The sequence below is a fragment of the Staurois parvus genome, unplaced genomic scaffold (genome assembly GCF_062004578.1).
Source record: "Staurois parvus isolate SC_StPar_1 unplaced genomic scaffold, SC_StPar_1.0 ptg000277l, whole genome shotgun sequence".
Taxonomy (NCBI): Eukaryota; Metazoa; Chordata; class Amphibia; order Anura; family Ranidae; genus Staurois; species Staurois parvus.
The window spans coordinates 2,507,918-2,533,069 of NW_028318073.1; the positions used below are offsets into that span (position 1 = coordinate 2,507,918).

General features: G+C 41.2%; 1 protein-coding gene across 1 annotated transcript in view; it reads right to left on the reverse strand.

Moving 5' to 3' along the window:
* Positions 1–25,152, reverse strand: part of THUMPD2 (THUMP domain 2 tRNA and snRNA guanosine methyltransferase) — a 168,265-nt gene that overhangs the window by 124,937 nt on the left and 18,176 nt on the right. The window contains exons 2-3 of the mRNA XM_089681777.1: positions 16,052–16,184; positions 4,891–5,270 (exon numbers count right to left, since the gene is read on the reverse strand). Coding sequence (XP_089537903.1) covers positions 4,891–5,270; positions 16,052–16,184 — 513 coding nt within the window. The remainder of the gene's footprint in view (positions 1–4,890; positions 5,271–16,051; positions 16,185–25,152) is intronic.

Sequence of the window (25,152 nt, forward strand, 5' to 3'; positions counted from 1 at the left end):
TCGTTTTATGCTTATATAGGCTACTCAGTAATGCCTCGAACTTGTGTGAATAAAGCAGATCATTTCTGCTATATCTGCGGTGAAATAACTTTTATCTCACAAAAAGGAGGATAACAGGAATGATTAAGAAAGCCTACAACTTGTATTTTGGCTGCAAGATAGGAGACCAGGACAAGAGCTGGGCACCACATATATGCTGCAATTCTTGTGGGACAGCACTGGAGCAATGGTTGAATGAAAAAAAGGCATCTATGCCTTTCGCTGTGCCAATGATTTGGAGAGAGCCAACAGATCATGTTAGTAATTGTTACTTTTGTATGGTGCCTCCAATTGTAAAAGGGCTCAATAAGAAGAAAAAGTTATCTGTGCACTATCCAAATATTCCATCGGCAATACGTCCAGTTCCTCATGGAGAGGGGCTACCAATTCCTAAAGCACCAGAATCCTTCGTGGTTGAGTCAAGTGAGGAAGAACCTGAAGCGTGTAGTCACGTGCAGTTGTAAGAGATAGCCCTTTCCTCGAATACAAGAGAAAAACCAAGAGAAGCAAAACCGACACAAACTGAAGACAAAACTAGTGAGAATCCTAAGTATTAAAATGATTCAACTTAGCTTATGGCTATAATTTTTCTTGGTAATCCTATGCAATATATTATGCCATTTAGGCTTTTTTATGTAGTCAATATCACTTGCTTTATATTTGTGGAAAGACATCTATCTATATAATTATTGTGCATTATGTAGTCATTACGCCTGTAGTAGAAAACTTTCCGTTTACAGAAAAACTAGAGCCAATTGACAAATTTCATTGTTATATTTGAACTCAGAATGTGAAATTCATTAAGAAATGGATCCTTTTGTTTCCAAAACTGGCAAAAAATAAAAATTTGTTGAACAGTGTAATTAGTAAATATTACAAACTTAAAAAACTGACACAAAATTTTTTTTTTTTTTTTTTTGAAATATTAATGAAAAAATATATATAATTTTAAAATTAATAAGTCCAGTGACAAAAATCCCAAAATAACAGTCCCGTGAAAAAATGTATTATATTATATTTTCATTGGATTCTTCCGTGCCTGTGATACCTCCACCATCCACCAGTGCAAAACCAACATTAACCGCACTCACCAGATAATGGTGAGTCAAACGCCTTTCAGGGATATTAAGGGCTCCTGGACCCCCTTTACTTTGTATATGACCTCCAAATATTGCCTCCTCTAGGATATGGATACCTCCTCTGGTTACTCCTCTCACCAAATCCCCCAGGGAAAATCAGGAAGAAGAAAAGACCATAGTGTGATACCGTAGTGATTTCCAATCAAAAGAATTTCTCCAGACCACTCACATTTTAGCAGAATTTAACCCGCATTTTATTGAAGCAAAACGATCTTTCTTTAAAAACGATCTTTCTTTCATATACAGCGACTTCTGTATAGAGACCCCACAGCCAGGTATACAGCAGGATGACAGACCTCAGATGCAGACTCATCCACTATGCAAAGATGGCCCCTTGGAACGCACCGCTCGGCGTGCGTTCCACTCACCGGAAATGACGTCAGACGCCGGAACAGGCAACCGGAAATACGTCAACGCGTTTCACCCCACCCACAGGGCGTTATCAAACAGGGCATTTGATAACGCCCTGTGGGTGGGGTGAAACGCGTTGACGTATTTCCAGTTGCCTGTTCCGGCGTCTGACGTCATTTCCGTCTGGCCGGGCGGCAAATGGTTAAAGACTGAAGGACAACAGGACAAGAGTGAAGGTCACCAAGGCTCCCAATTATGCATACACAATGATTTTGATCCTATGTTGCATATGGACATAAAATAAAATATAGAATTCATAACTAGAAAAAGGAAATATACAAAGAGAGAGCTATATCATCTGTATTGCAAGAGGAAGAAAGCCAATAGCAGTCTTTGTGCATAACCAACTAGTAAAAGGAGTGTTTGTTGCAATATTAAAATGAAAAGAACTGAAACTTGTTTTGAATTTTACATGTGTGAAGCACTTCACTTTAGGCTAGGGACAGTAAAATAGGAAATGTTCATACATTTAAATGTATACGCTAGTTCATTCAAGGGTTTGTCCTATGTTCAGTCTGGAAAAAATATTTAAAATACAGTTATACACGCACACACACAAACAAAATCTAATACCACTCAATACATTTATTTCAGTGTGACCATCAAGAGCTTCCTTTAGGCCATTCAACATTAATGCATTATTTAAAAAATCCAGTAAGTCTCCTGATAACATAGTAGTTTGATTCTGTCACTGGGTGGAAAATCATGGGGGTGAGAAGAGGGTAACTTTGATCCCTAGAACTCTTACACAAGTTGACTTAAATGGTGTTCTGCAAAAAAAAAAAAAGGTGTCTCAGAACACTATGTTCACTGGACCTTTTTTCAATAAAGCATCTTGATTTCCCTATTCTAGTGCATTGTATTCCTTATTGAAAACCTATATAATACAGATCACAGAGACAGAAAAGAGCACATATCACATGGGTATCAGAACAGTTTACCAAAGGTTTCTAGTTGTACCTCTTGTATCTAAAGCTTTTTTTTTTGGCCATGTGAGATTAGTTCACCTTTCAGTTGTACTTATGTTGGTATATCCCTTCTAATGGAGTGAGCAAGGATATGGATGTTTATATTTTTGTTTCAGAAAACAAGGCCCTACCACGATTCAAACATTTAATGCTTTTCATATTCTGACCTTTAGTTTAGCTGAAAGGATGCTAGTTAACTTAGGGCTAGTCTGTAGTATGTAGCAATTTTCTTGCATAATTTTTTGAACAGATCTACGCTGCTCAAAAAAATTAAAGGAACACTTTTTAATCAGAGTATAGCATCAAGTCAATTAAACTCCTGGGATATCGATCTGGTCAGTTAAGTAGCAGAGGGGGTTGTCCGTTTCAGCTGCTTTGGTGATAATTAAATTAACAGGTGCACTAGATGGGCAACAATGAGATGACCCCCAAAACATGAATAATTTTACAGATGAAGGCAACAGACATTTTTTTCCCTACTAATTTTTTGTGACTGTTGTTCACTAGTTTTGCATTTGGCTAGGGTCAATGTCACTACTGGTGGCAGGAGTCAATACCTAGACCCTGCAGAGGTTGCACAGGCAGTCCAACTCTTCCACAATGTCACATCAATATATGCCATTGCCAGAAAGTTTGCTGCGTCTCCCAGCACAGTCTCAAGAGCAAGGAGGAGATTCCAGGAGACAGGCAGTTACTCTAGGAGTGCTGGACAGAGCCATAGAAGGTTCTTATTCTAGCAATAGGACCGGTATCTGCTCCTTTGGTCTAGGAGGAACAAGATGAGAACTGCCAGAGCCCTACAAAATGACCTCTAACAGGCCACTGGTCTGAATGTCTCTGACCAAACAATCAGAAACTGACTTCATGAGGGTGGCCTGAGGGCCCGATGTCCTCTAGTGGGCCCTGTGCTCACTGCAGAGCTTGACTGGCATTTGCCACTGAACACCAGAATTGGCAGGTCCTCCACTGGCGCCCTGTGCTTTTCACAGATGAGAGCAGGTTCACCCTGACCACATGTGACAGACGTGAAAGGGTCTGGAGAAGCTGTGGAGATCATTATGCTGCCTGTAACATTGTTCAGCATGACCATTTTGTTGGTGGGTCATTGATGGTCTGGGGAGGCATATGTATGGAGGGACACACAGACCTCTACAGGCTGGACAATGGCACCCTGACTGCCATTCGGTATCGGTATCAAATCATTGGACCCATTGTTGGACCCTACGCTGGTGTAGTGGGTCCAGACTTCCTCCTGGTGCACAACAATACCCAGCCTCATGGGGTGAGAGTATGCAGGCAGTTCCTGGAGGATGAAGGAATTTATAACACTGAATGGCCCCCCATGCTCGCCTGACCTAAATCCAACCATGTTTTGGTTCATCCGATGCCAGGTTGCACCTCAGACTGTCCAGGAACTCAGTGATGCCCTGGTCCAGATCTGGAAGGAAATACCCCAGGACACCATTCATTGTCTCATTAGGATCATGCCCCAACATTGTCAGGCATGCATTCAAACACGTGGGGGCCATACAAACTACCGAGCCAAAATTTCAGCAAAATGGACTAGCCTGCTGCATAATTTTTTCACTTTGAATTTATAGGGCGTCTTTGAATTCAGTCCTCTGTGGGTTGATAATTTTCCAAACGATGGGGCATTCTTACGTTCCGAACACATTACTACTGTACTAGTACACATTGGTACTAGTATGCAGTGCACACTGCAGAGAGCCCTTTTCTTGAAAAAAGTTTACTAACACCCTAACAGACAGCAGGAAAATATATTGCTGAGCATACACTTTCATTTGATCACATGATCTGTGAATGCTCAGTAATTACAGATTGATCAGGCAAGAACTCCAGCTGGATGGTGCAGTCAAATCTCACTGCAGACAGCCTGTTCAAATCAATGACAGGCGGCTGGCCACAGGGATCCTGAAGAGCATCCGGGAATGTACATCCCTGTGGGTCTCTGCATCCTGCATGGGTGAAGACTGCCCTTCACACAAGTGTTTGGATTGGCATTTTCCAATGTGAACAAGGCCTTACACTATCCTGTGTGAGCAACTTACCTGAAGGATATCAATTTATAGTGGAGGGGAACAGAGGAGTTCTAAAAGGGTCAATTCTCCTTTCATTTGTGTTTCCTGCAGGTGGGAAAGCCTATTCTGTGACTGTCCCGGAGAATGACCAGGGAAATACAGTTCTGACGAAAACAAGGAATGAATATATGTGTGTGTGTGTGATAGATATACATACACACATACATATATATGCAAAGCCACTATACATTCTCTGTAAGCATCTTTAGGGGTTGAAAGAAGATTAAATAATACCTGTGCAGTAGTCTTTTTTGCATTTCCTCCAGAACATCGGCAAGACACTCTAAAAGAGACAGTGTTGTCATTTTCACCAGAACTTTGATATCTAGTTTTAGTCACTTCTTCACTGCTCATATTTTTAGATTGGGCTGGAGCTTCTCTGACTATCTGGTCATAATATGCAAAGTTGTCCTTCACAGTGGTATCCTGCTTGCAAGCTTTTGTCTTGGAAACAAATGGACAGCCCTCTGATTTTCTCTTCTCAACTTTCCTTTGTCCTGGTAAAATTGCTTCTTTTGAAACTTGTTTCTGAAGATACTGCCATATTTGCAGTGATTCTAGCCACAAATGGGGTTCCCCAATGATAGATTTTTGTAGAACACAGGATATATTACCTTAAAGAAAAATAAATAAAAACCAGTCAGAATAAGTGACTTTCCTGTAGAATATTTTAAACATAATTAGCTCATTTAAAGCGGAACAATACTTACCTTAGCTCCAGCATTGCGGAATCCCCAATCTCCCCGCCTGGCTGCTGACATCTTTGGGTGCCGGCTTCCAGGTCTCAGTTGTCAGCTGCTGTCATTGGCCAGGCAGGGATTACGGTCAGATTTGGCATTACTGAATTTCTAAGTGAGCTGCGTGTACGCAGCTTACTGTACCAGGGCGGACAGGCAGGTAAGTTACTTTAATGCAATAGAGATAAAGCATGTCTTTTCTGTAATAAAAATCCTGCCTGTCCACCCATTTTTAATGTGGTGCCTAAAGTTCCACTTTAACAAAATGTCTACGGGAGGAATTGCCTGTTTTGCCCATAGCAGCTAATCAGGATCTTTCTCTGCAAGAATGGATGAATTAAAGAGTTAAACTGTCTTTAAAGCTGCAAAACATTTCAAGCATAAAGTAATAACTCCAGTTCAATGTGGTAAACTACTACTGGGCAAAAGGATAAACTGAAAACTATAGAGAACAATTTGAATACAGTACAAGTCAAAGGTTTCTTCAGTCTCATGAAATGAAACAAAATGTTACAGAAACCATATTTAAAATGTATTTCATTTTGCAGTCAAAGTTGAGAAAACCTCACTGTAGGTTTGTGTTCACTTTCATACACATACACAAAAAATACATTTTTAAAAAAATATTTCTTACCTTTCTAGGCGTTTGCTTGGAGCAGGCCCCAAGCAGAATGCAAGCTATAACAATTTAAAATGAGGAAAATTAATCTGTCCCCACTGACAAAGAGGGGCATAAAGAGTTTCCCCTCCTTAACCACTTGCACTCCAGAGGATTTACTCCCCTTTGTGACCAGGCCATTTTTTGCAATACGGCGCTGCGTTATTTTAACTGACACTTGCGTGGGCATGCAACGCTGTGCATAAATAAAAATTTGTGTCCTTTTTTCCCCCCCCACAAATACAACTTTCTTTTGGTGGTATTTGATCACCTCCGCGTCATTTTTTGAGCTATAAAACAAAAAAAGACTGACAATTTTGAAAAAACAAAAAACATTTTGGACTTTGATATAAACCATATCCAATAAAAAAAAATTAAAAATCAAATTTAGTCATAAATTTAGGCCAAATTGTATTCTGCTACATGCCTTTGCTTAACCACTTCCTGTCCGGACACTTTTACCCCCTTCCTGTCCAGGGCAATTTTCAGCTTTCAGCGCTATCACACTTTGAATGACAATTGCGCATTCATGCAACACTGTACCCATATGAATTTTTTACCATTTTTTTGAGACAGATAGAGCTTTATTTTCGTGATATTTATTCACCGCTGGGATTTTTATTTTTTTTTTGCTATGTAAATGAAAAAGTCCAAAAATTTAGAAAAAAAAAGTGTTTTTCGTATAAAATTTTGCAAATAAATCTTTCATCATAAATCTTTGCCAAAATGTATTCTGTTATCTTCTTAGTAAGTAAAAAAAAAAAAAAAAAAAAAAGCCAAATTAGTTTATAACCAAAAATTATAACACTGTACTACTTGTGGGGGGTGATGAAGATTTTTTTTTTTTTTTTTTTTTTTTTTTTTTACAGTGATTGCTTTTACACCCATATAGGATGTAAAAGCAATCATTGCTCTCTCTGTCTGCATTCTTGCAGCCATTGAGAACTACTGAGTGAGCTGTGATTGGTCACAGCTTGTCACATGGTACAAGGCTGTTATTAATAGCCTTGTACCATATGACCTCTGTGATCATTCACAGATTTCACAGGTAGTAAGCAATGAAGTGACATCTTGCTTACTACTTTGCATGTGATCACTGATTGGCCTATCAGTGATCACATGATCGGGACCTCATACAGAGGTCCCGTCCGACGATCGGTGTTTCACTGTGTCCGGAGGACACAACGGGCACCAGATCACGGTGCTACGCGCTCCCAGGGAGCACACACAGCTAGAAATGGCAGGTGCCGTTTATGAATGGCAACCCGCCCCTGGAGTGCCACCGTCCTGCCATTTATAAATAGCAGGCGGACGGCAAGTGGTTAAAAACAAATCCCAATACGTGTAAATTAATTGCTTTACGTGAAAGTTATAGCGTCTACAAATGGCGGTATATATACACTGGAATTTTTTTTTATATAGATTAGTAATGGCGGCGATCGGGGACTTATAGTGGAACTGCGGCGGGCATTCTGACACTGGGTGGGAACTAACTGCACTGATATCCCCAGTGACACCAATTCAGTGCTAATAAAAAGCACTGAAACTGTACTAATGACACTGGGCAGGAAGGGGTTCACTTTTGGGCAAAGTGTTAACTGTGTGCAGTGTTGTGTTTTACTAGAGAGGCATGCTGTGCAGAGAGATCCAAAACAGCATGTCCATGCCGACAGGGGAGAGACCTGTGTTTACACGCAGGTCTCTCCCCTGTCAGCTTTACACAGCGATCGCCGAGTGCTGGCCGGTAATTGCCGGTCAGGACTCGGTGACAGACATCCCTAACCACCAATAGCCGGACTAGTAGGGCGGTGTGCACACCCTCCAACCAGAAATGCAAATTACGTATATATACATACACACACGATTTTGCACAGGCCTGCCGCCCTGTAGCAGTAGTTCTACTGTAGGGCAGTGGGCAGGCAGCAGTTATGCGATTTAGAAGCCCTAACCTGTTATTTCAGATTCTGTTTGCATCTATTTTACAACTGATCATGAGATCTGCCAGCATAGTACAGAAAGGGACACTGTATGGAAGAAAAGAGCAAAGTAAAATTAAGCAGCGCTTTTTTTTTATTATTTAAGTTATGCAATGTGAATGAGAACATATAAAAGATAAAGTAGGTGTTATCCCAATTTAACTGCAAAAGTGGAAACATGCTTTAAGTTTTAAAACCACTCTGATCTTAAAAACAAGACATTCATGATTTTTCTAAAGTAGAAGTAAAGCCTAAAACAAACACATAGTTTAACCAGAAGGTTTTACCCACTTCATGAGCAGGCCTTTTTTTTTTTTTAATTCAGCACTGTGCTACTTTAACTGGTAATTGTGTGGTCATGCAACAGTGTACACAAAGGAAATTTACATAATTATTTCACACAAATAGAGCTTTCTTTTGGTGGTATTTGATCACCATTGGGTTTTTTATTTATTATATAAGACTGACAATTTAAAAAAAAAAACAATGAAAAAAAACACAACTATATTTCCTACTTTTTGTTATAAAAAATATCCAATAAACTCAAATGTCTTCATAAATTTAGGCCACAATGTATTCTGCAACATATCTTTTGTAAAATAAAAAAATAATCCAAGTAAGTGTACACCCCGTTCCAAATTATTATGCAAATTCTATTTAAGTGTCACAAAGATTAAATATTTTGTTTTTCAGTTTAACTCATGGATGGCATTGTGTGTCAGGGCTCTTTTGATCACTGAAAACAATCTCGGACACCTGTGATAATTAGATTGGCAGGTGAGCCCAATTTAAGGAAAAAACTACTAAAGGAGGGTGTTCCACATTATTAAGCAGAGCGCCATTTTCAAGTGATATGGGGAAGAAAAAGGATCTCTCTGCTGCCGAAAAGAGTGAAATAGTTCAATGCCTTGGACGAGGTATGAAAACATTAGATATTTCACGAAAACTTTAGCGTGATCATCACACTATTAAGAGATTTGTGGCTGATTCAGAGCACAGACGGGTTTGTGCAGATAAAGGCACATTGAGGAAGATTTCTGCCAGATCCATGCATCGGATCAAGAGAGCAGCTGCTATAATACCATTACATAGCAGCAAACAGATATTTGAAGCTGCTGGTGCCTTTGGAGACCCACGGACATCAAGGTGTAGAGTCCTCCAGAGTCTTGCAACTGTGCATAAACCTTCTATTCGGCCACCACTAACCAATGCTCACAAGCAGAAATGGCTGCATTGGGCAGAAAAATACATAAAGACTAATTTTCAAACAGTCCTGATCACTGATGAGTGCTGTGCAACCCTGGATGGTCCAGATGGATGGTTGGTGGATGGCCACCCTGTTCCAACAAGGCTGCGACGTTAGCAAGGCGGGGGTGCAGTCATGTTTTGGGCCGGAATCATGGGAACAGAGCTGGTCGGCCCCTTTAGGGTCCCCGAAGGTGTAAAGATGACCTCTGCAAAGTATGTAGAGTTTATGACTGACCACTTTCTTCCCCGGTACAGAAGGAAGAACTATGCTTTCCGTAATAAAATCATCTTCATGCATGACAATGCACCATCTCATGCTGCAAATACCTCTGCAGCAATGGCTGCTATGGGGATAAAAGGAGAGAAAGTCATGGTGTGGCCTCCATCCTCCCCTGACCTCAATCCTATTGAGAACCTTTGGAGCATCCTCAAGCAAAAGATCTATGAGGGTGGGAGGCAGTTTACATCCAAACAGCAGCTCTGGGAGGCTATTCTGACATCTTGCAAACAAATTCAAGCAGAAACTGTCCAAAAACTCACAAGTTCAATGGATGCAAGACTTGTGAAGCTGCTATCAAATAAGGGGTCCTATGTTAAAATGTAATGTGACCTGTTAAAATGTTTAAAAAGTTAAAATGTTGTTAAAAGTTTGATTGAAATAGCTTTTGATTTCAGTAAATATGCTGCAAACACAACAAATGACAATTTTCAGTTCTTTACAACCTATAAAGTGTTTTGAAACTTACTGTGCGTAATAATTTGGAACAGTGCATTGTAAGTTTTTTAGGTTTAAAAAAAAAAAAAAAAAAATACTGTTATCATTAGGAGGTTTGTTCAATAAAATTTGAATTGTACTCTTAATAGTTGATAACATGAGAATTATGCTGTTATTTACATCAATTATTTAGGTAAATGAGAAAAATATAATTTGCATAATAATTTGGAACAGGGTGTATATGAATTGGTTTGTTTGAAAGTTATAGCGTTTAACAATTATAGCAGGGCTTAAAATTTCAAGTCCTGAGCTACTAGCCAGCCCTTAAAAGTTACTCTCCACCAACAAACACACACAAACAGAGACACCTGTACACACACACACACACAGAGACACCTGTACACACACACACACAGAGACACCTGTACACACACACACACACACAGAGACATGTACACACACAGGCACATACACACACAAAAACACGCACAGACATGTGTACACGCACAGACATGTGTACACGCACAGACAGACACACACGCACAGACAGACACACACGCACAGACATCATTGGTGTCAATGTGGGGGGGGGGGGAATAGTGCCCCATAATTGGTGTCAGTGGGGGGGGGGGGAATAGTGACCCATAATTGGAGTCAGTGGGTGGGGAATAGTGACCCATCATTGATGTCAGTGGGTGGGGAATAGTGACCCATCATTGATGTCAGTGGGTGGGGAATAGTGACCCATCATTGATGTCAGTGGGTGGGGAATAGTGACCCATCATTGATGTCAGTGGGTGGGGAATAGTGACCCATCATTGATGTCAGTGGGTGGGGAATAGTGCCCCTATCGTTGGTGTCAGTGGGGGGAGGAATAATGCCCCATTCTTGGTGTCAATGGGGGGAGGAATAGTGCCCCATCATGTGACACCAATGATGGGGCACTATTCCTCCCACTGACATCAATGATACTTACCTTGCTGACTCCTGCTCCAGCCTGGGCTCGCTCCCTCCCTCTCCCATCCACAGCCAGCATACCTGGCTGCAGTAGCAGCTCCATCTGCACGGCACAGACACTTACCGGTCAGCTGTCTTCCTTCTCCGGCCGCTCTCCTCTTCACTTGCGCCAGCTGCTCCCTCACTTCTTTGATCTTCGCGCTGCTGCTCGGCTCCTCCTCTCCATGCTCCGCCTCCTCGCCGGTGATTGGCTGTGTGTGCCTTGCTTGAGCTACAGTTCCGGTAGCCAATCGGTGAGGAGGCGGAGCTTTCAGAGGGAGGGACAAGCTGCCATAGGCTGTTGAATGATACCGGGGGTGTGGCAAGATGACAGGGGCGGCATGTCATCCCGCCCACACATCGCGATCCAGGGAAATGCAGACACCAGACCCGCTGACAACCTCCCTACCCCTCCTCCAGCAGCGCCTCATTGACCAGATTGACGTGGGACTGGGACACGGAGTTGCGGACCCAGGTAAGACACAGCAGCCCGCCTCTGTATTAAGTGTCTGGGGGTTGAACAATGATTTGTTCCTGAGATCAGTATGTATAATTTTACAGGCCACTCTACTGGTTCTATTTGAGCTCCCTGGGATTCCTAGAAAATATTTTTTAATATTACGTTTTCTAGTTAAATTAAGCATATCCACATACACATTAAATTTATTAGCAGGTTTAGGTGGAGCAAATTTCAGGCCTTTGTCTAATACCTCTAGTTCTTCCCTAGAGAGGTCCGCCCCACTGAGATTGAATACTCCAACACCTAATGGTCTCTTTTTCTTTTTTTTCTTTTGCTCCTGCTCTACACCCTCTATATTTCTTGGGGGGCTTCTTCTCCTTTCCCCCTCCGGACTTCTTACTACTCTGCTCCTATCTAAAAAATTCTCCTGCGGGTAATCATATCTAATAGGTTCAAAGCGATTATACATAGGTAATGGGCTTCTTACATTATATTGTTGGTAATAATTTCTATCATTATTATAATAGCCTTGATCTCTATTGGGTGGTCATAACTGACGGTCATTAGGATATGGATTCCCATTATACCTTGGAGGATATTGAGGTCTAAATTGTGGATGTTGTGGTCTCCATTGGTTCCCATAACCATTCCCTTGGGGTCTATTATACGGTGGTCCTTTGTTTTTTGGTTTCCCTTTATTCATTGGGGTATGATAGTTATTTTTCGGGTATTCTTATGAATTATTTCTTTGTCTGTTATCTTGTGGTGTAGTTCCTGTTTTTGGGGCAGATTTAGTTACCTTTTCTGGGGATGTGTTGACTGAAGCTACTACTGTAGAATTCATGTTATCCTGCCATTTAAAGACCTGGTCTTTTCTAAAATCACTCAAATCTCTTTGATATTTCTTAGTTTTTCTGTGTTTTATTTCTTGTTCTACTTTTTCTAAGGAAACAAGAAGGGTTAACATGAGAATGAAACAGTTCCAAGCAACCACCACTGGTGTGACATATACTATTAAGGACTTCATAACATGTCACACTGAGGGAGTGGTGTACTGCCGCCAATGCGATTGCGGGTTACAGTACATAGGAAGAACAAAGAGGCCCATGTGGAAGAGGATTAGGGAACACGTGCAAAACATCAAAAAAGGTCATCTGAAACATAGTGTCTCCAGACATTTTGCTACCCACCATCAAAGTGATCCCTCAAAACTCAAAATTTCGGGGTATAGAGAAATTTAAGAATCACTGGAGAGGGAGCAATAAAGTTCGATCCATTAGCCAAACTGAATCCAAATGGATCTTTCTAATGAGGTCTCAAGCTCCGAGAGGTCTGAATGTAGAATTTGACCTGAATTGCTTCATTAGTAACTTGTAATCAGGTCTTATACTCTTTCATCATTTTATGATGAATAAATGGCCCTCAGCGTCCTATTTAGAGTAGTATCCTACTTATAGTAGGATTTATCATCTTTTCCCTGTTATTTTTTAGTATCATTATCTATATTGATTGGAGGTTTATTTTTGTTTAAGTATGCCTTATAAGCATTATCACAATATCGGTGTACTGTATACAAGGGCTTTTTTAGCATTTTTCGGGTTTTAATTTTAACTATAAATTTTATATATATTTTCATTTTACTCAAATAAAATTTTTTATGATTTTATATTCGTTTTATAAATCTATATATAGTGCATTATTATGCACAAGTAGACATATATTCTCTGTTCTAGTTATTAATTATTACTTTTTCCCTACACAAGCATATTTTCCAAGGTTTATATATACTATACAGTGATTTTCATTTATGAGAACCCTACCTGCAATATATTCGGATATTATATCTATATACCGCTGTATAGGGTTGTCTTACATATGCTCTGGCGTTTTGAACTACACTTTAATGGCGGCTGTGGTCCGCCCATCTTGATCACTGATTGGCCAACAAGTTAGATAAATTAAGCTCCACCAGGGGTAGGTGTATATCCTGACGAAGTCACGTGTCTCTCGTGACGTAACGCGTAGATACGCCAGTGGGAGGAGCTTGTACGATCAACAATGTGACGTCACATCCGGCGCGGGCGCCATCTTGGTGCTCCTTTTTCCAGCATACAGTACACCCTTTGAGTGGTGTGAAAGCTTTGTCATTTGGATTGCTTTGTAAGTAGGATTTCATCTTTTATTCATTCAATTAAAACGGTTTTACACTATATGAGTCTCTCTTGCCTTACTGGTGATAGTCTTGGAGAGCCATACACTGGTACCACCAACGATTTATGGTATAGACAAGAGGAGGGAGTACCACCACTACTATCGGAGAGATCCATCTAAACATCCAGAAGGATACCCATTGTAGTATCAAAGGCTCATTGGTCCTTAGGGGCCTGGGCAGGAAGGTGAGGGGGCACCCCAGCAATAGAGGATTGGCACTTGCAGTTCACATCTGCATGGAATTTGTTATATGCACATGGACACCATTCACATCGTTTATCTTGAATCACTATAATGCATGAGAGTGCCATTGTTGTGTGTCTCACTTCACACTTATGATACCTTTATATGTATACATGTATGTCTACTTAGGCCATACATCTTGCCTTGTGTGATTATTTATCCCTGTTTATATATTTGTGACCCTATCCTGCCTGTCCATGTCACTGGTCCCTATATAGCAGCGGTTCTCAACCTGTGGGTCGCGACCCCTTTCACAGGGGTCGCCTAAGACCATCGGAAAACACATATTTCCGATGGTCTTAGGAACCGAGACACCACTCCTCTATCCGTCTCCAGGTGTGGGCGGGATGACATGCCGCCCCTGTCATCTGGACACACCCCCGGGATCAATCCTCGCCGGTGATTGGCCGCTGGAACTGTAGCTCAGGAGAGGCACACAGGCGGCCAATCACCGGCAAGGAGGTGGAGCTTGGAGAGGAGGAGCCGAGCGGCACCGCGAAGATCGAGCGAGTGAAGAGGAGGAGAGAGGCCGGAGAAGGAAGACAGCTGACTGGTAAGTGTCTGTACCATGGGAGAGGGAGGGAGCGAGCGAGCCCAGGCTGGAGCAGGGGTCAGCAAGGTAAGTATCATTGGTGTCAGTGGGAGGAATAGTGCCTCATCATTGGTGTCACTAATACCAACGATGGGGCACTATTCCTCCCCCCACTGACACCAACGATGGGGCACTATTCCTCCCCCCACTGACACCAACGTTGGGGCACTATTCCTCCGCCCACTGACACCAACGTTGGGGCACTATTCCTCCCCCCCTGATACCAACGATGGGGCACTATTCCCCCCACTGGCACCAGCGATGGGGCACTATTCCCCCCACTGGCACCAGCGATGGGGCACTATTCCCCCCACTGGCACCAGCGATGGGGCACTATTCCCCCCACTGGCACCAGCGATGGGGCACTATTCCCCCCACTGGCACCAGCGATGGGGCACTATTCCCCCCACTGGCACCAGCGATGGGGCACTATTCCCCCCACTGGCACCAGCGATGGGGCACTATTCCCCCCACTGGCACCAGCGATGGGGCACTATTCCCCCCACTGGCACCAGCGATGGGGCACTATTCCCCCCACTGGCACCAACGATGGGGCACTATTCCCCCCACTGACACCACTGATGGGGCACTATTCCTACCACTGACACCAATGATGGGGCACTATTCCTACCACTGACACCAATGATGGGGCACTATTCCTCCCATTGACATCAGTGATGGGACACTATTCCTCCCACTGACACCAAATGATGTGGCACTACTCCTCCCACTGCAAAATTACAGTTATGAAGTAGCAACGAAAATAATTTTATGGTTGGGGGTCACCACAACATGAGGAACTGTATTAAAGGGTCGCGGTATTAGGAAGGTTGAGAACCACTGCTATATAGGGTCCAGACTTCGCCCATCACGGTGGGCATACCCCCTAAGGGGTCTTCAGGGACTGGGTTCCACAGGGATGGACCACGGCCCTGGACCGTTATAACACACTGTGTCTAACATACGTTGCACCACGTTGAGCATCCAAGCAGGGTACAGTGCATGATGCAACATTAAAAGCCATTCCTACAACATTGCGTCTTTGTACGGCTCCCAAGGTTTTACTGAGGTCACGCTGATCTGGATGCACAGCTTCTATTATTGAATAAGAAGACAGTGAATAGTTGATTAAAGTTACAGAGGGGACACCCAAAAGGTGTATCCTCAAAAGCTTTGTCATTTCCCAATCACCAAAATGGTTCATCCTTAGGAAAGTAAGCTTCCTTGCAGACAGAAGGGTTTACGTTCAGACTTTTTTTGAATGAAGCCCTCTGAATAGACTGGTAGTGGAGTGATTCACTCCCCATATGCAGCTGTGTGCAAAAATTTAATCTGTAGCTCTAAACAAAAGTTATTATTTCCCCAAAATATAAGCAGATAAGGATAAACTAACATATGGGAAGGTCTATGCTTGCTGTCTGAATAACATTTATATGCATTATTTTATGTTACCTTGACTAAAAAAGAAAAAAAGTTAACATTTTTTTAATTTTAACCCTGCCAATGGTAAATGAAAAAATTAAAAAGAAACTTTATACATTCCCATTAACAAAACGTACCTTTATGTTTAGCAAGATAAACTGGTGGCCCCTTCATTAGGAGCAAAAACATTCTCTCTGCAGATTTAACATTTTTTATTCCATTCAAATCTGGCTTTCCAGTGAAGAAAACTTTTCCTGGTAGAATTTCCACCTAGAAAAAGAAAACCAAGATATTTCTACAGCCTAAAGAACATATTACATTTTATATATAGTATAATAATTTAAAAATTCAATCTTCATGCAAAATTAAATCTCATAATTTAGAAAAATATTGTATTCTGACAACTGTATGAAGTTTATAACTGCAATAAAAGTATTCAGTATATTCCATTGTTTTTTAAAGTTTCTAAAATTTGTTATTTTGAATTCATGAGACATTACTGGCTGTGTGTTATTTTGAGGGGACAGCAAATTTACACGGTTATACAAACTGGACACATTACTTTACATTGTAGCAAAGTGTCATTTCTTCAGTGTTGTCACATGAAAAGATAGAATAAAATATTTACAAAAATGTGAGGCGTGTGTGTGTGTGTGTGTGTGTGTGTGTGTGTGTGTATGTGTGTGTGTAAAAAACAGAAAAAAAGAAGAAAACACTTGAGGTACTGCAAAATAAACACCAATATTCTAAATAGGAGATAGGAGCCTGACCATGGCTTGGAGCGGGAGCTCGATGTGAGGGCTCCCGACTCTCAAGCACCAGTGGACTGCCAAGAAGGGGAGAGATGTGCGGGAAACCCTGGAGAAACTAGCCGGGGAGGGGGGGGGGGGGGCTTGCCTGGCGTGGTGCGTGGAGCGAGGAGCGAGGATCTCCAGGAGTGGCGGCCATCACGGCTGGTCTTCCTGTGCTCTCGGCCCGGTGCTGTGTGTTCCCCGAAGCTCAGTGGACGTCGGGTGATCAGGTGATCTGGTGCAAGGGAGCTCTGGGAGGCAAAGGAGCCGGCCGCCATTTCTTGGAGCAAGGGAGACGCCGGCGCTCTTCCTCCTGCACACAGGATCGTGGCAGCTGGAGTCACACGTAAGCGGGCTGGGTGAACCCCCCCTGCAATCCACTCATTGTGTGAGGGGAATGTAAAGTGCAATGTTCCCCAGAAGAGAGTACCTGGCGTGAGAGAGGCAAAAGTACTCAAGATTAATATATTGCATTGGAACTGAACTGTATGTATTGAACTATATATTTAAATTGAGGAGGGGTTCACCCAGGGGGTCTTAGAGGAAAATCAGAAGGAGGACAATTTAAAACAGATAAAGACCTAGAAGAAGAGGGCCCGGGTAGATGAGTTCAGGAGTGGGGGGGGAGAGAAAAAGGAAGAAAAGAACTGAGAGGGGAATACCCTTGGAAGACAACAAATTTTGATATTAAATCAAAAATAGGCCTCCCCCCAAAACCAGAACTGCGAAATATTTAAATAGTCCCTGACAGCATGAAAAACAAAGTATCAAAAAAGGGAGGAGGGCCTAAGGCTTTCCAAACAGGGTCCATTAAAAAAATATATACCCTCACAGGAGAAACAGACTCCAGAGAGACAACAGGGAATAGGTGTAACAGGTGAGAGAGAAACCGGCAGGGAATGTTCCAGATTATCCCTGGGAATAGCTAACAGTAGTCAACATATGGAAGAAGTGGATATGGATATGGAGAGCTCACAGATGCCTACTAAAGCAGAAATGTTTAAAGGACTTGAAAGATCCCTAAAACTGGAGTCGGCGAAATTACACAAAGACCTGGGGCAAATATTATCAAGGGTGGGGGAGACAGAAGAAAAACTAGATAAACATGTCCAAATTATACATAAATTAGAAAAACAGGAGATGGAAATGAGAAAACAACAAAGAAATCTGTTATATAAATTGGAAGACCAGGAGAACAGGGATAGGAGATGCAATCTAAGGATACGAGGCTTTCCAGAGATCTCCCAAGGAGAAGATTTGACGGGAATAATAACAAGAATGCTGAATACTATAATGGATCGAACTATAACAGAGCCTCTCAAAATGGAGGGAGTACATAGAATAGGAAAATACATACAAGAAGATAGAAAGGAAATGCCAAGAGATGTAATAGTGCAATTCCATAATTTTTGGGATAAAGAAAAGCTTTGGAAGAAGATAAAAGGAAGAGCAATAATAAAATATGGAGACATAAATACACAGATCTTTGCTGATTTAGCAGCGGAAACATTAATAAGAAGGAGAACTTTGAAACCGTTATTGGAACAGATAAGAAAACAGAATTTTCGATATAGCTGGGGGTTTCCAGCGTGTTTGATCGGATGGAGAAATGGATGTTCAGCAAGACTAAGGATTCCCTGAAGATCTGAGAGACTTTTGTGAGAGACTTGATATACAGAATATAAAGATCCCTGGTTGGGAGGAAGAAGGAGAAATGTGGGCTATGGAAAATGAGGGGAGGCAAGTAGCTCTAAGGAGAAATAGAGAGTAGGAATAGTAAAGAGGAATAAGATGGTAGGGTGCTCGCCTTTTTTTTCCCCTCTCTCTCCCTACATTTCTGCCTCTCTCTTATGATTTTTGAAGTTTACTAGAGTATGGCAGGACACAGAGGATGAGACACGCTTATTGGGGAAAGTTCATGGTCAGAGTTTCACCTTAAAAGCTGAATCAAAGGTGGGATTAGGACCACAAATGATTCATAGGCAAAATATAAGCCAAAAAGGGAGATGGGGGGGTGGGGGGCGGGGAGGGAGAGGAGTGGGAGGGAAGAGGGTTGGAGGAGGGTATGGGGTGGGGATAGGTAGTTTAAGACTCTGCGAAATAGTGGGAGAAACATCAGTCTGGAGATATCCTAGAAATCAAAAGGGGAAGCTGTGTAGGAAAGAGGAAGAGAGAAGAGATGGGGAAGATAGAGGTGAGGAGAGGAGAGGAATGGAAGAGATTCACTTTGTGACTTATAATGTTAAAGGGTAAAATAGTCCTGGGAAGAGATTTGGGATTTTTAAAGAAATTCAACATAGATTTTCTTCAATTTTTTTTTTTTTTTTTTTTTTTTTTTTTTTTTTTTTTTTTTTTACAGGAGACACATTTGGTGCAAGAATCAAATGTGAAATTAAATTCCAGATATTATCCAATGTGGTTTTATGTAGATTCCCCAATTAAACGTGCCAAGGGAGTGGCAATAGGTTTTGCAAAAAATATAAGGTTTAAGCTGGAAGACAGATTGGTAGATCCGGAAGGGAGATTTCTGTTTGAAGGGAAAATTACAGGAAATAGACTGTACATTAGCAAATATTAATTGCCCGAATAAGAAACCGGAGGTATTCCTAAAAAATACTCTGAGGAAATTGGATTTCAAAAAAGGCAATTTAATTGTGGCAGGTGATTTCAATCTCAGCATGGATCCCCAGATGGATATGACGTCCCCTGTGCAAAGAGATTGTAGTAGGTCTCTGAAATCCTTGAAAAAAAATGATATACCAATATCAACTTGTAGATATATGTAGAATAAAGCACATTTAGGACAGAGACTATACGTTTTATTCTCATGCGATGTATTCAAGACTGGATTATATATTGCTGGACCATCGACTTATCAAGTCTCTGGTCAAAGTAAAAATAAAAGTGATGTCAATAATCAGACCACGCCCGTCACAATGCAATTATGGGTAAAAGAGCAGATCGGGGGAAATTATGGAGGTTAAATGAGACACTTCTCCAGGATTCAGAGGTGGATCAGAGAATTAAAAAGGAAATAAAGCAATTTTTTGAGGAAAATTATTCTGGGGAAGTGTCCATAGCAACAGTGTGGGAGGCTCATAAGGCCTATATTAGAGGAATCCTGATAGCGATTGGAGCAAAAAAGAAGAGGGAAAGAAGAGAAAAAATAAACACGCTTCTTAGTGAACTCTGGGAGTTAGAGCAGACACAAAGTAACAGAAGAGATTATGCAGAAGGTAATAAATAAAAGATTAAATACATTTCTGGAATAAGATAAGAGAAGTGTTCAATAAAATGATAAGCGAGAGATACAGATGGGGAAATAGGCCAGGAAAGTATTAAAATGAGGGCTCAGAGAAAAAAAAATTCTAGGCACTATATAGAGAAAATAAGAGACCACAAAGGAGATTTATTGTATTCAACTAAAGATATAGCTAGAGTGTTTAAAGAATATTATAATAAGCTATATAATATTATCCCCCACAACTCCATAAGTAAAGATGAAGTAGGAAAAATATAAAAAAAAAAAAAAAAAAAAAAAAAAAAAAAAAGGACAGACATACTTAAAAAAGGCAGGATTACCAAAATTAAGTGAGGAGCAATTAAAATCCCTAGAATCAGCAATAATGCAGGAGGAAATACACTTAGCATTAAAGAGCACTATAGCTGGGAAAGGTCCAGGACCTGATGGATACACAGTGAGATATTATAGAAAATATAAAGAATTATTAGTACCTAAACTGAGGAAATATATGAAAGCATTGGGAGGAGAGATGGAAATGAGTAGGAAATCCCATGTAGTTCTCACACATAAGGAAGGTAAAGATGATACTCACTGTTCAAGTTACAGACCGATTTCCTTATTAAACACAGATACCAAACTATATGCAAAAGTTCTGGCAAACAGGTTGAAAGACCTAATGTCGGAATGGATAGACATAAAGCAAGTAGGTTTTGTCCCAGGGAGAAAGGGTAGAGATAACGGACTGAGATCTGTTTCTCATACAAAAAAAAGTAGGAAAGAGAAAATACCTGCGGTGGTACTCTCCATCAATGCTGAAAAGGCATTTCATAGAGTAGATTGGGGATATATGTTGGATACATTGGAAGTATTGGGGATGGGACCTAGAATGAGAGAGTGGATAAGGAAATTATATAGTCAACCCTCAGCAGCAATCATGGTTAATGGGGAATTGTCAGAGTATTTTGGGATGCAGAACGGAACTAGACAGGGATGCCCTTTGTCTCCATTGCTATAGGTTTTATCATTGGAATCTCTTTTGGCTACAATAAGGAATAATATAGATATAAACGGAATTTGGATAGGAGATACGGAGCATAAGGTGGCAGCTTATGCAGATGACATGCCGTTCTATGTGGGAAACCCAAGAATAACATTGCCAAATTTAATGAAATCACTGAAAGAATATGGGGAGATGTCAAATTTAAAAATTAACCCAACAAAAAAATTTTAAACATAAATCTTCCAAATAGAGAGAAAAATAGGTTACAGGAGGAATTTCCCTTTGTTTGGAGAGAAAAAGAAATTTCAAATGATACCAATTAAACTACCAGAAGTATACTTTAGATCAATTAAAAAAATGTTAATATTTGTTGGAATAAAAAAACTGAGAATAAGCCAGGAAATTTTATGTAGAAATAAAGGGAAAGGAGGATTGGGAGTCCCAGATTTAAAAAGATTTTAACTCTGTAATAATGGCGAGAATGTTTGACTGGACATATAATGCAGGGGGGAAAAGCTGGGTTAAAATAGAAAATATACTAAGTAATTCTAAATTAAGTGGAATTGTATGGTTACCTCCACAATACAGAGGATTAGCAGACAGTACAAGTTTGTTCACATTTAATGTTTTAAGAATTTGGGATGTTTTACAAAAAAGGATGGGATGGGAATTAAATTCATTGTTAATGCCCTTAAAGTCCACAGTTTTTCCCGCCGGGTAAAGAAGGTATCACAGGGAAGTGGATTAAGAAGGAAGATGCACAATTAAGGGATATAATGGTGGGGGAAGAAATAGGATCACTTAAGGAATTAGAAAAAAAAAAGGAGACGTTTTTGAGAATGGATGAGTGGCGTTATTTTCAATTGAAACACTTTATAGGAAAGCTTCCAAAGCCTTTAAGAATAAGAGAGAATTGGAATCCTTTTGAGCACTTATTAGGTACACGGGGAGATGGGAAACATGGAATCTCTAAAATATATAAGATTCTCACTGAAATAAATGCAGATATAAGGCCTCTATATATAGAAAAATGGGAAAGAGAAATAGGAGTAACAATAGATGTGGAAAAACATAGGAAAATGTATAGAATAATTCATGGAAATGTAAATATTCAGGAGGTAGAAATGAATTATAAGTGTTTGGCAAGATGGTATATTACACCAAGTATGGCACACAGATTGAGTGGAGATAATTCACCTTATGTTGGCGTGGGTGTGGAGGTAGAGGCACAATGTATCACATATGGTGGGAGTGTTCTAAAATACAAGAGTATTGGGAGAAAATAGTAAGCGAGGAGCCAGACACACAAGGAGGTGCAATTAAAGATAGTTTTTTTTTTTTTTACACAGAAACAAGGCAAGAGTCTATGCAAGTCCAACAGCAACAGCGGACGACTTGGTAGGACAGAAGTTCTCCTGCCGAGGTCGTCTTCCAGGATAATCAAGTCAAGAACCAGCGGGAATCGTAGCCAAAGCCGGGGTCAGAAGCCAGGTTGAATGGTCGCCAGAGCCGGGGTCAGAAGCCAGGAAGAATGGTCGCCAGAGCCGGGGTCAGAAGCCAGGAAGAATGGTCGCCAGAGCCGGGGTCAGAAGCCAGGAAGAATGGTCGCCAGAGCCGGGGTCAGAAGCCAGGAAGAATGGTCGCCAGAGCCGGGGTCAGAAGCCAGGAAGAATGGTCGCCAGAGCCGGGGTCAGAAGCCAGGAAGAATGGTCGCCAGAGCCGGGGTCAGAAGCCAGGAAGAATGGTCGCCAGAGCCGGGGTCAGAAGCCAGGAAGAATGGTCGCCAGAGCCGGGGTCAGAAGCCAGGAAGAATGGTCGCCAGAGCCGGGGTCAGAAGCCAGGAAGAATGGTCGCCAGAGCCGGGGTCAGAAGCCAGGAAGAATGGTCGCCAGAGCCGGGGTCAGAAGCCAGGAAGAATGGTCGCCAGAGCCGGGGTCAGAAGCCAGGAAGAATGGTCGCCAGAGCCGGGGTCAGAAGCCAGGAAGAATGGTCGCCAGAGCCGGGGTCAGAAGCCAGGAAGAATGGTCGCCAGAGCCGGGGTCAGAAGCCAGGAAGAATGGTCGCCAGAGCCGGGGTCAGAAGCCAGGAAGAATGGTCGCCAGAGCCGGGGTCAGAAGCCAGGAAGAATGGTCGCCAGAGCCGGGGTCAGAAGCCAGGAAGAATGGTCGCCAGAGCCGGGGTCAGAAGCCAGGAAGAATGGTCGCCAGAGCCGGGGTCAGAAGCCAGGAAGAATGGTCGCCAGAGCCGGGGTCAGAAGCCAGGAGGAGTCTTAGCCAAAGCCGAGTCGGTATCCAGGAGAGCAAAGAGTTAACTGAACAGGAGCTTGCTGCTGTGCAACAGACAAGACACTAATGCAATGGACAGCTGCAAACAGCAGACTTAAATGTGATAGGCCGCCACCCCCTGGGAGGAGCCGCAGAGGGCTGAAAGCATAAAGGATCCCACAATGCTTTGCAGACCTAAGATGGATGCCAGCACATGGAGCAGCACAAGCCCTGAGGAAAGGTAGGACCTTGATAGGGGGAGATGGGTGGTATATAAGTGGGGGGGGGGGTGAAATGATAAATGTTTTGATAATACGCTAAGGTTTTAATGAGTATGTTTGTATAACTTGTTTATCTGAAAAATTAATAAATCTTTAAATTTAAAAAAAAAAAAAAGAACAAAAAAACAGTAAGCACAGTAAGGTGTAATTTTAGATTGATGTATTTGCACTGTGAGCTTTGATTTCTTTTCTGTTCTGTACGAGTGGAGAGGGATCAAACAGTTGGATTGTTGGATTACACATCTACAGATTGCTTGTTTGCGATTTATCTTTTATTTTTTTTAATTTAAATATTTATTGGTTTTTCACAGTAATTACAAAAATATTTTCATCTCATTCATAATAAATATACAATTATTTCTTATTACTTTATTTTCCCCTCTTAAAACATTACCCCCTACCCCCCCCCCCAAAAAAAAAACCCTCCCCACTCTGCCTTTTTCACTATCTTTTATCCAAAGCAAGCTTATCCTACCCCTCTATCCATTCTATAACTTTCTCCTTTTCACTTTCTCATATTTGCAAAAAGTTTTCCCATTTCGCGGAATATACCTCCACCTTATCTTCCTGTATATGGTATAACTTCTCCATCTTTTCGTGAACTAATCTATTTATTTTTTTCTGTTTTTCTTCATCTAAAATCACCCCCATATCTCTTTCCCATTTCACTATGTGCATTGGTTTAGTGTTTGTGTCTAAATCTGTGAGGATTCTATATATTTTAGCTGTTCCGTGTTTCCCATCCCCCCGTGCATCCAACAACCTTTCAAACAAATTCCAATCCTTTTTCATTCTCAGGGGTTTTGGGAGATTTCCCCAAAAACATTTTAATTGGTGATAACGCCACTCGTCTAACCTAGTGAAAATATTTCCCTTTTCCAACTCTTTAAAAGGACTTCAATTTCCCTTCCCCCAATATATCTCTAAGTTGGACATCTTCCTTTATAAACCATGTACCCATTATCTCTTCTCTACCTGGGGGAAAAAATTCTGTATTTCTTAGTGGCATTAGTATAGAGTTAAATTCCCATTTCATATATTTGTGTATTTTATCCCATTCCCTTAACACATTTACAGTGTACAAACTTGAATCCTCCTTCAATCCTCTATATTGTGCCGGTACCCATATAATTCTATTCAAATTAGTTCCACTAAGTGCGTTTTCAATTTTTACCCAACTTTTCCCCTCTAAATTGAACGTCCAATCAAAAATTCTCCCTAATATTACTGCTTTGTAGTATCTTTTAATATCTGGGACTCCCAGACCGCCCTTCCCTTTATCTCTACTTAATATTTCATGGGACACCCTTGGTTTTTTATTCTTCCAAATATATCTTATCATTCTTTTTATTACTTTAAAAAAGGCTTCCGGGAGTTTAATTGGGATCATTTGGAATCTATATAAAATTTTCGGTACAATTATCATTTTTACCAGGTTTATACGTCCTAACCATGATGGAAATCCTCTAAGGTTTTTAATTCCCCCTTCATTTCATTTAATAATGAAATATAGCTTAGTTTATACAGGTTCTTATACGCCGCACTAAGCCTTACTCCCAAATATTTTATATCTCTTTCTTTCCAAATGAAGGGAAATTCTTTGTATTTTCTCTTTTTCGCTTTTTGGGATATTTATATTTAAGATCTCAGTTTTTGTT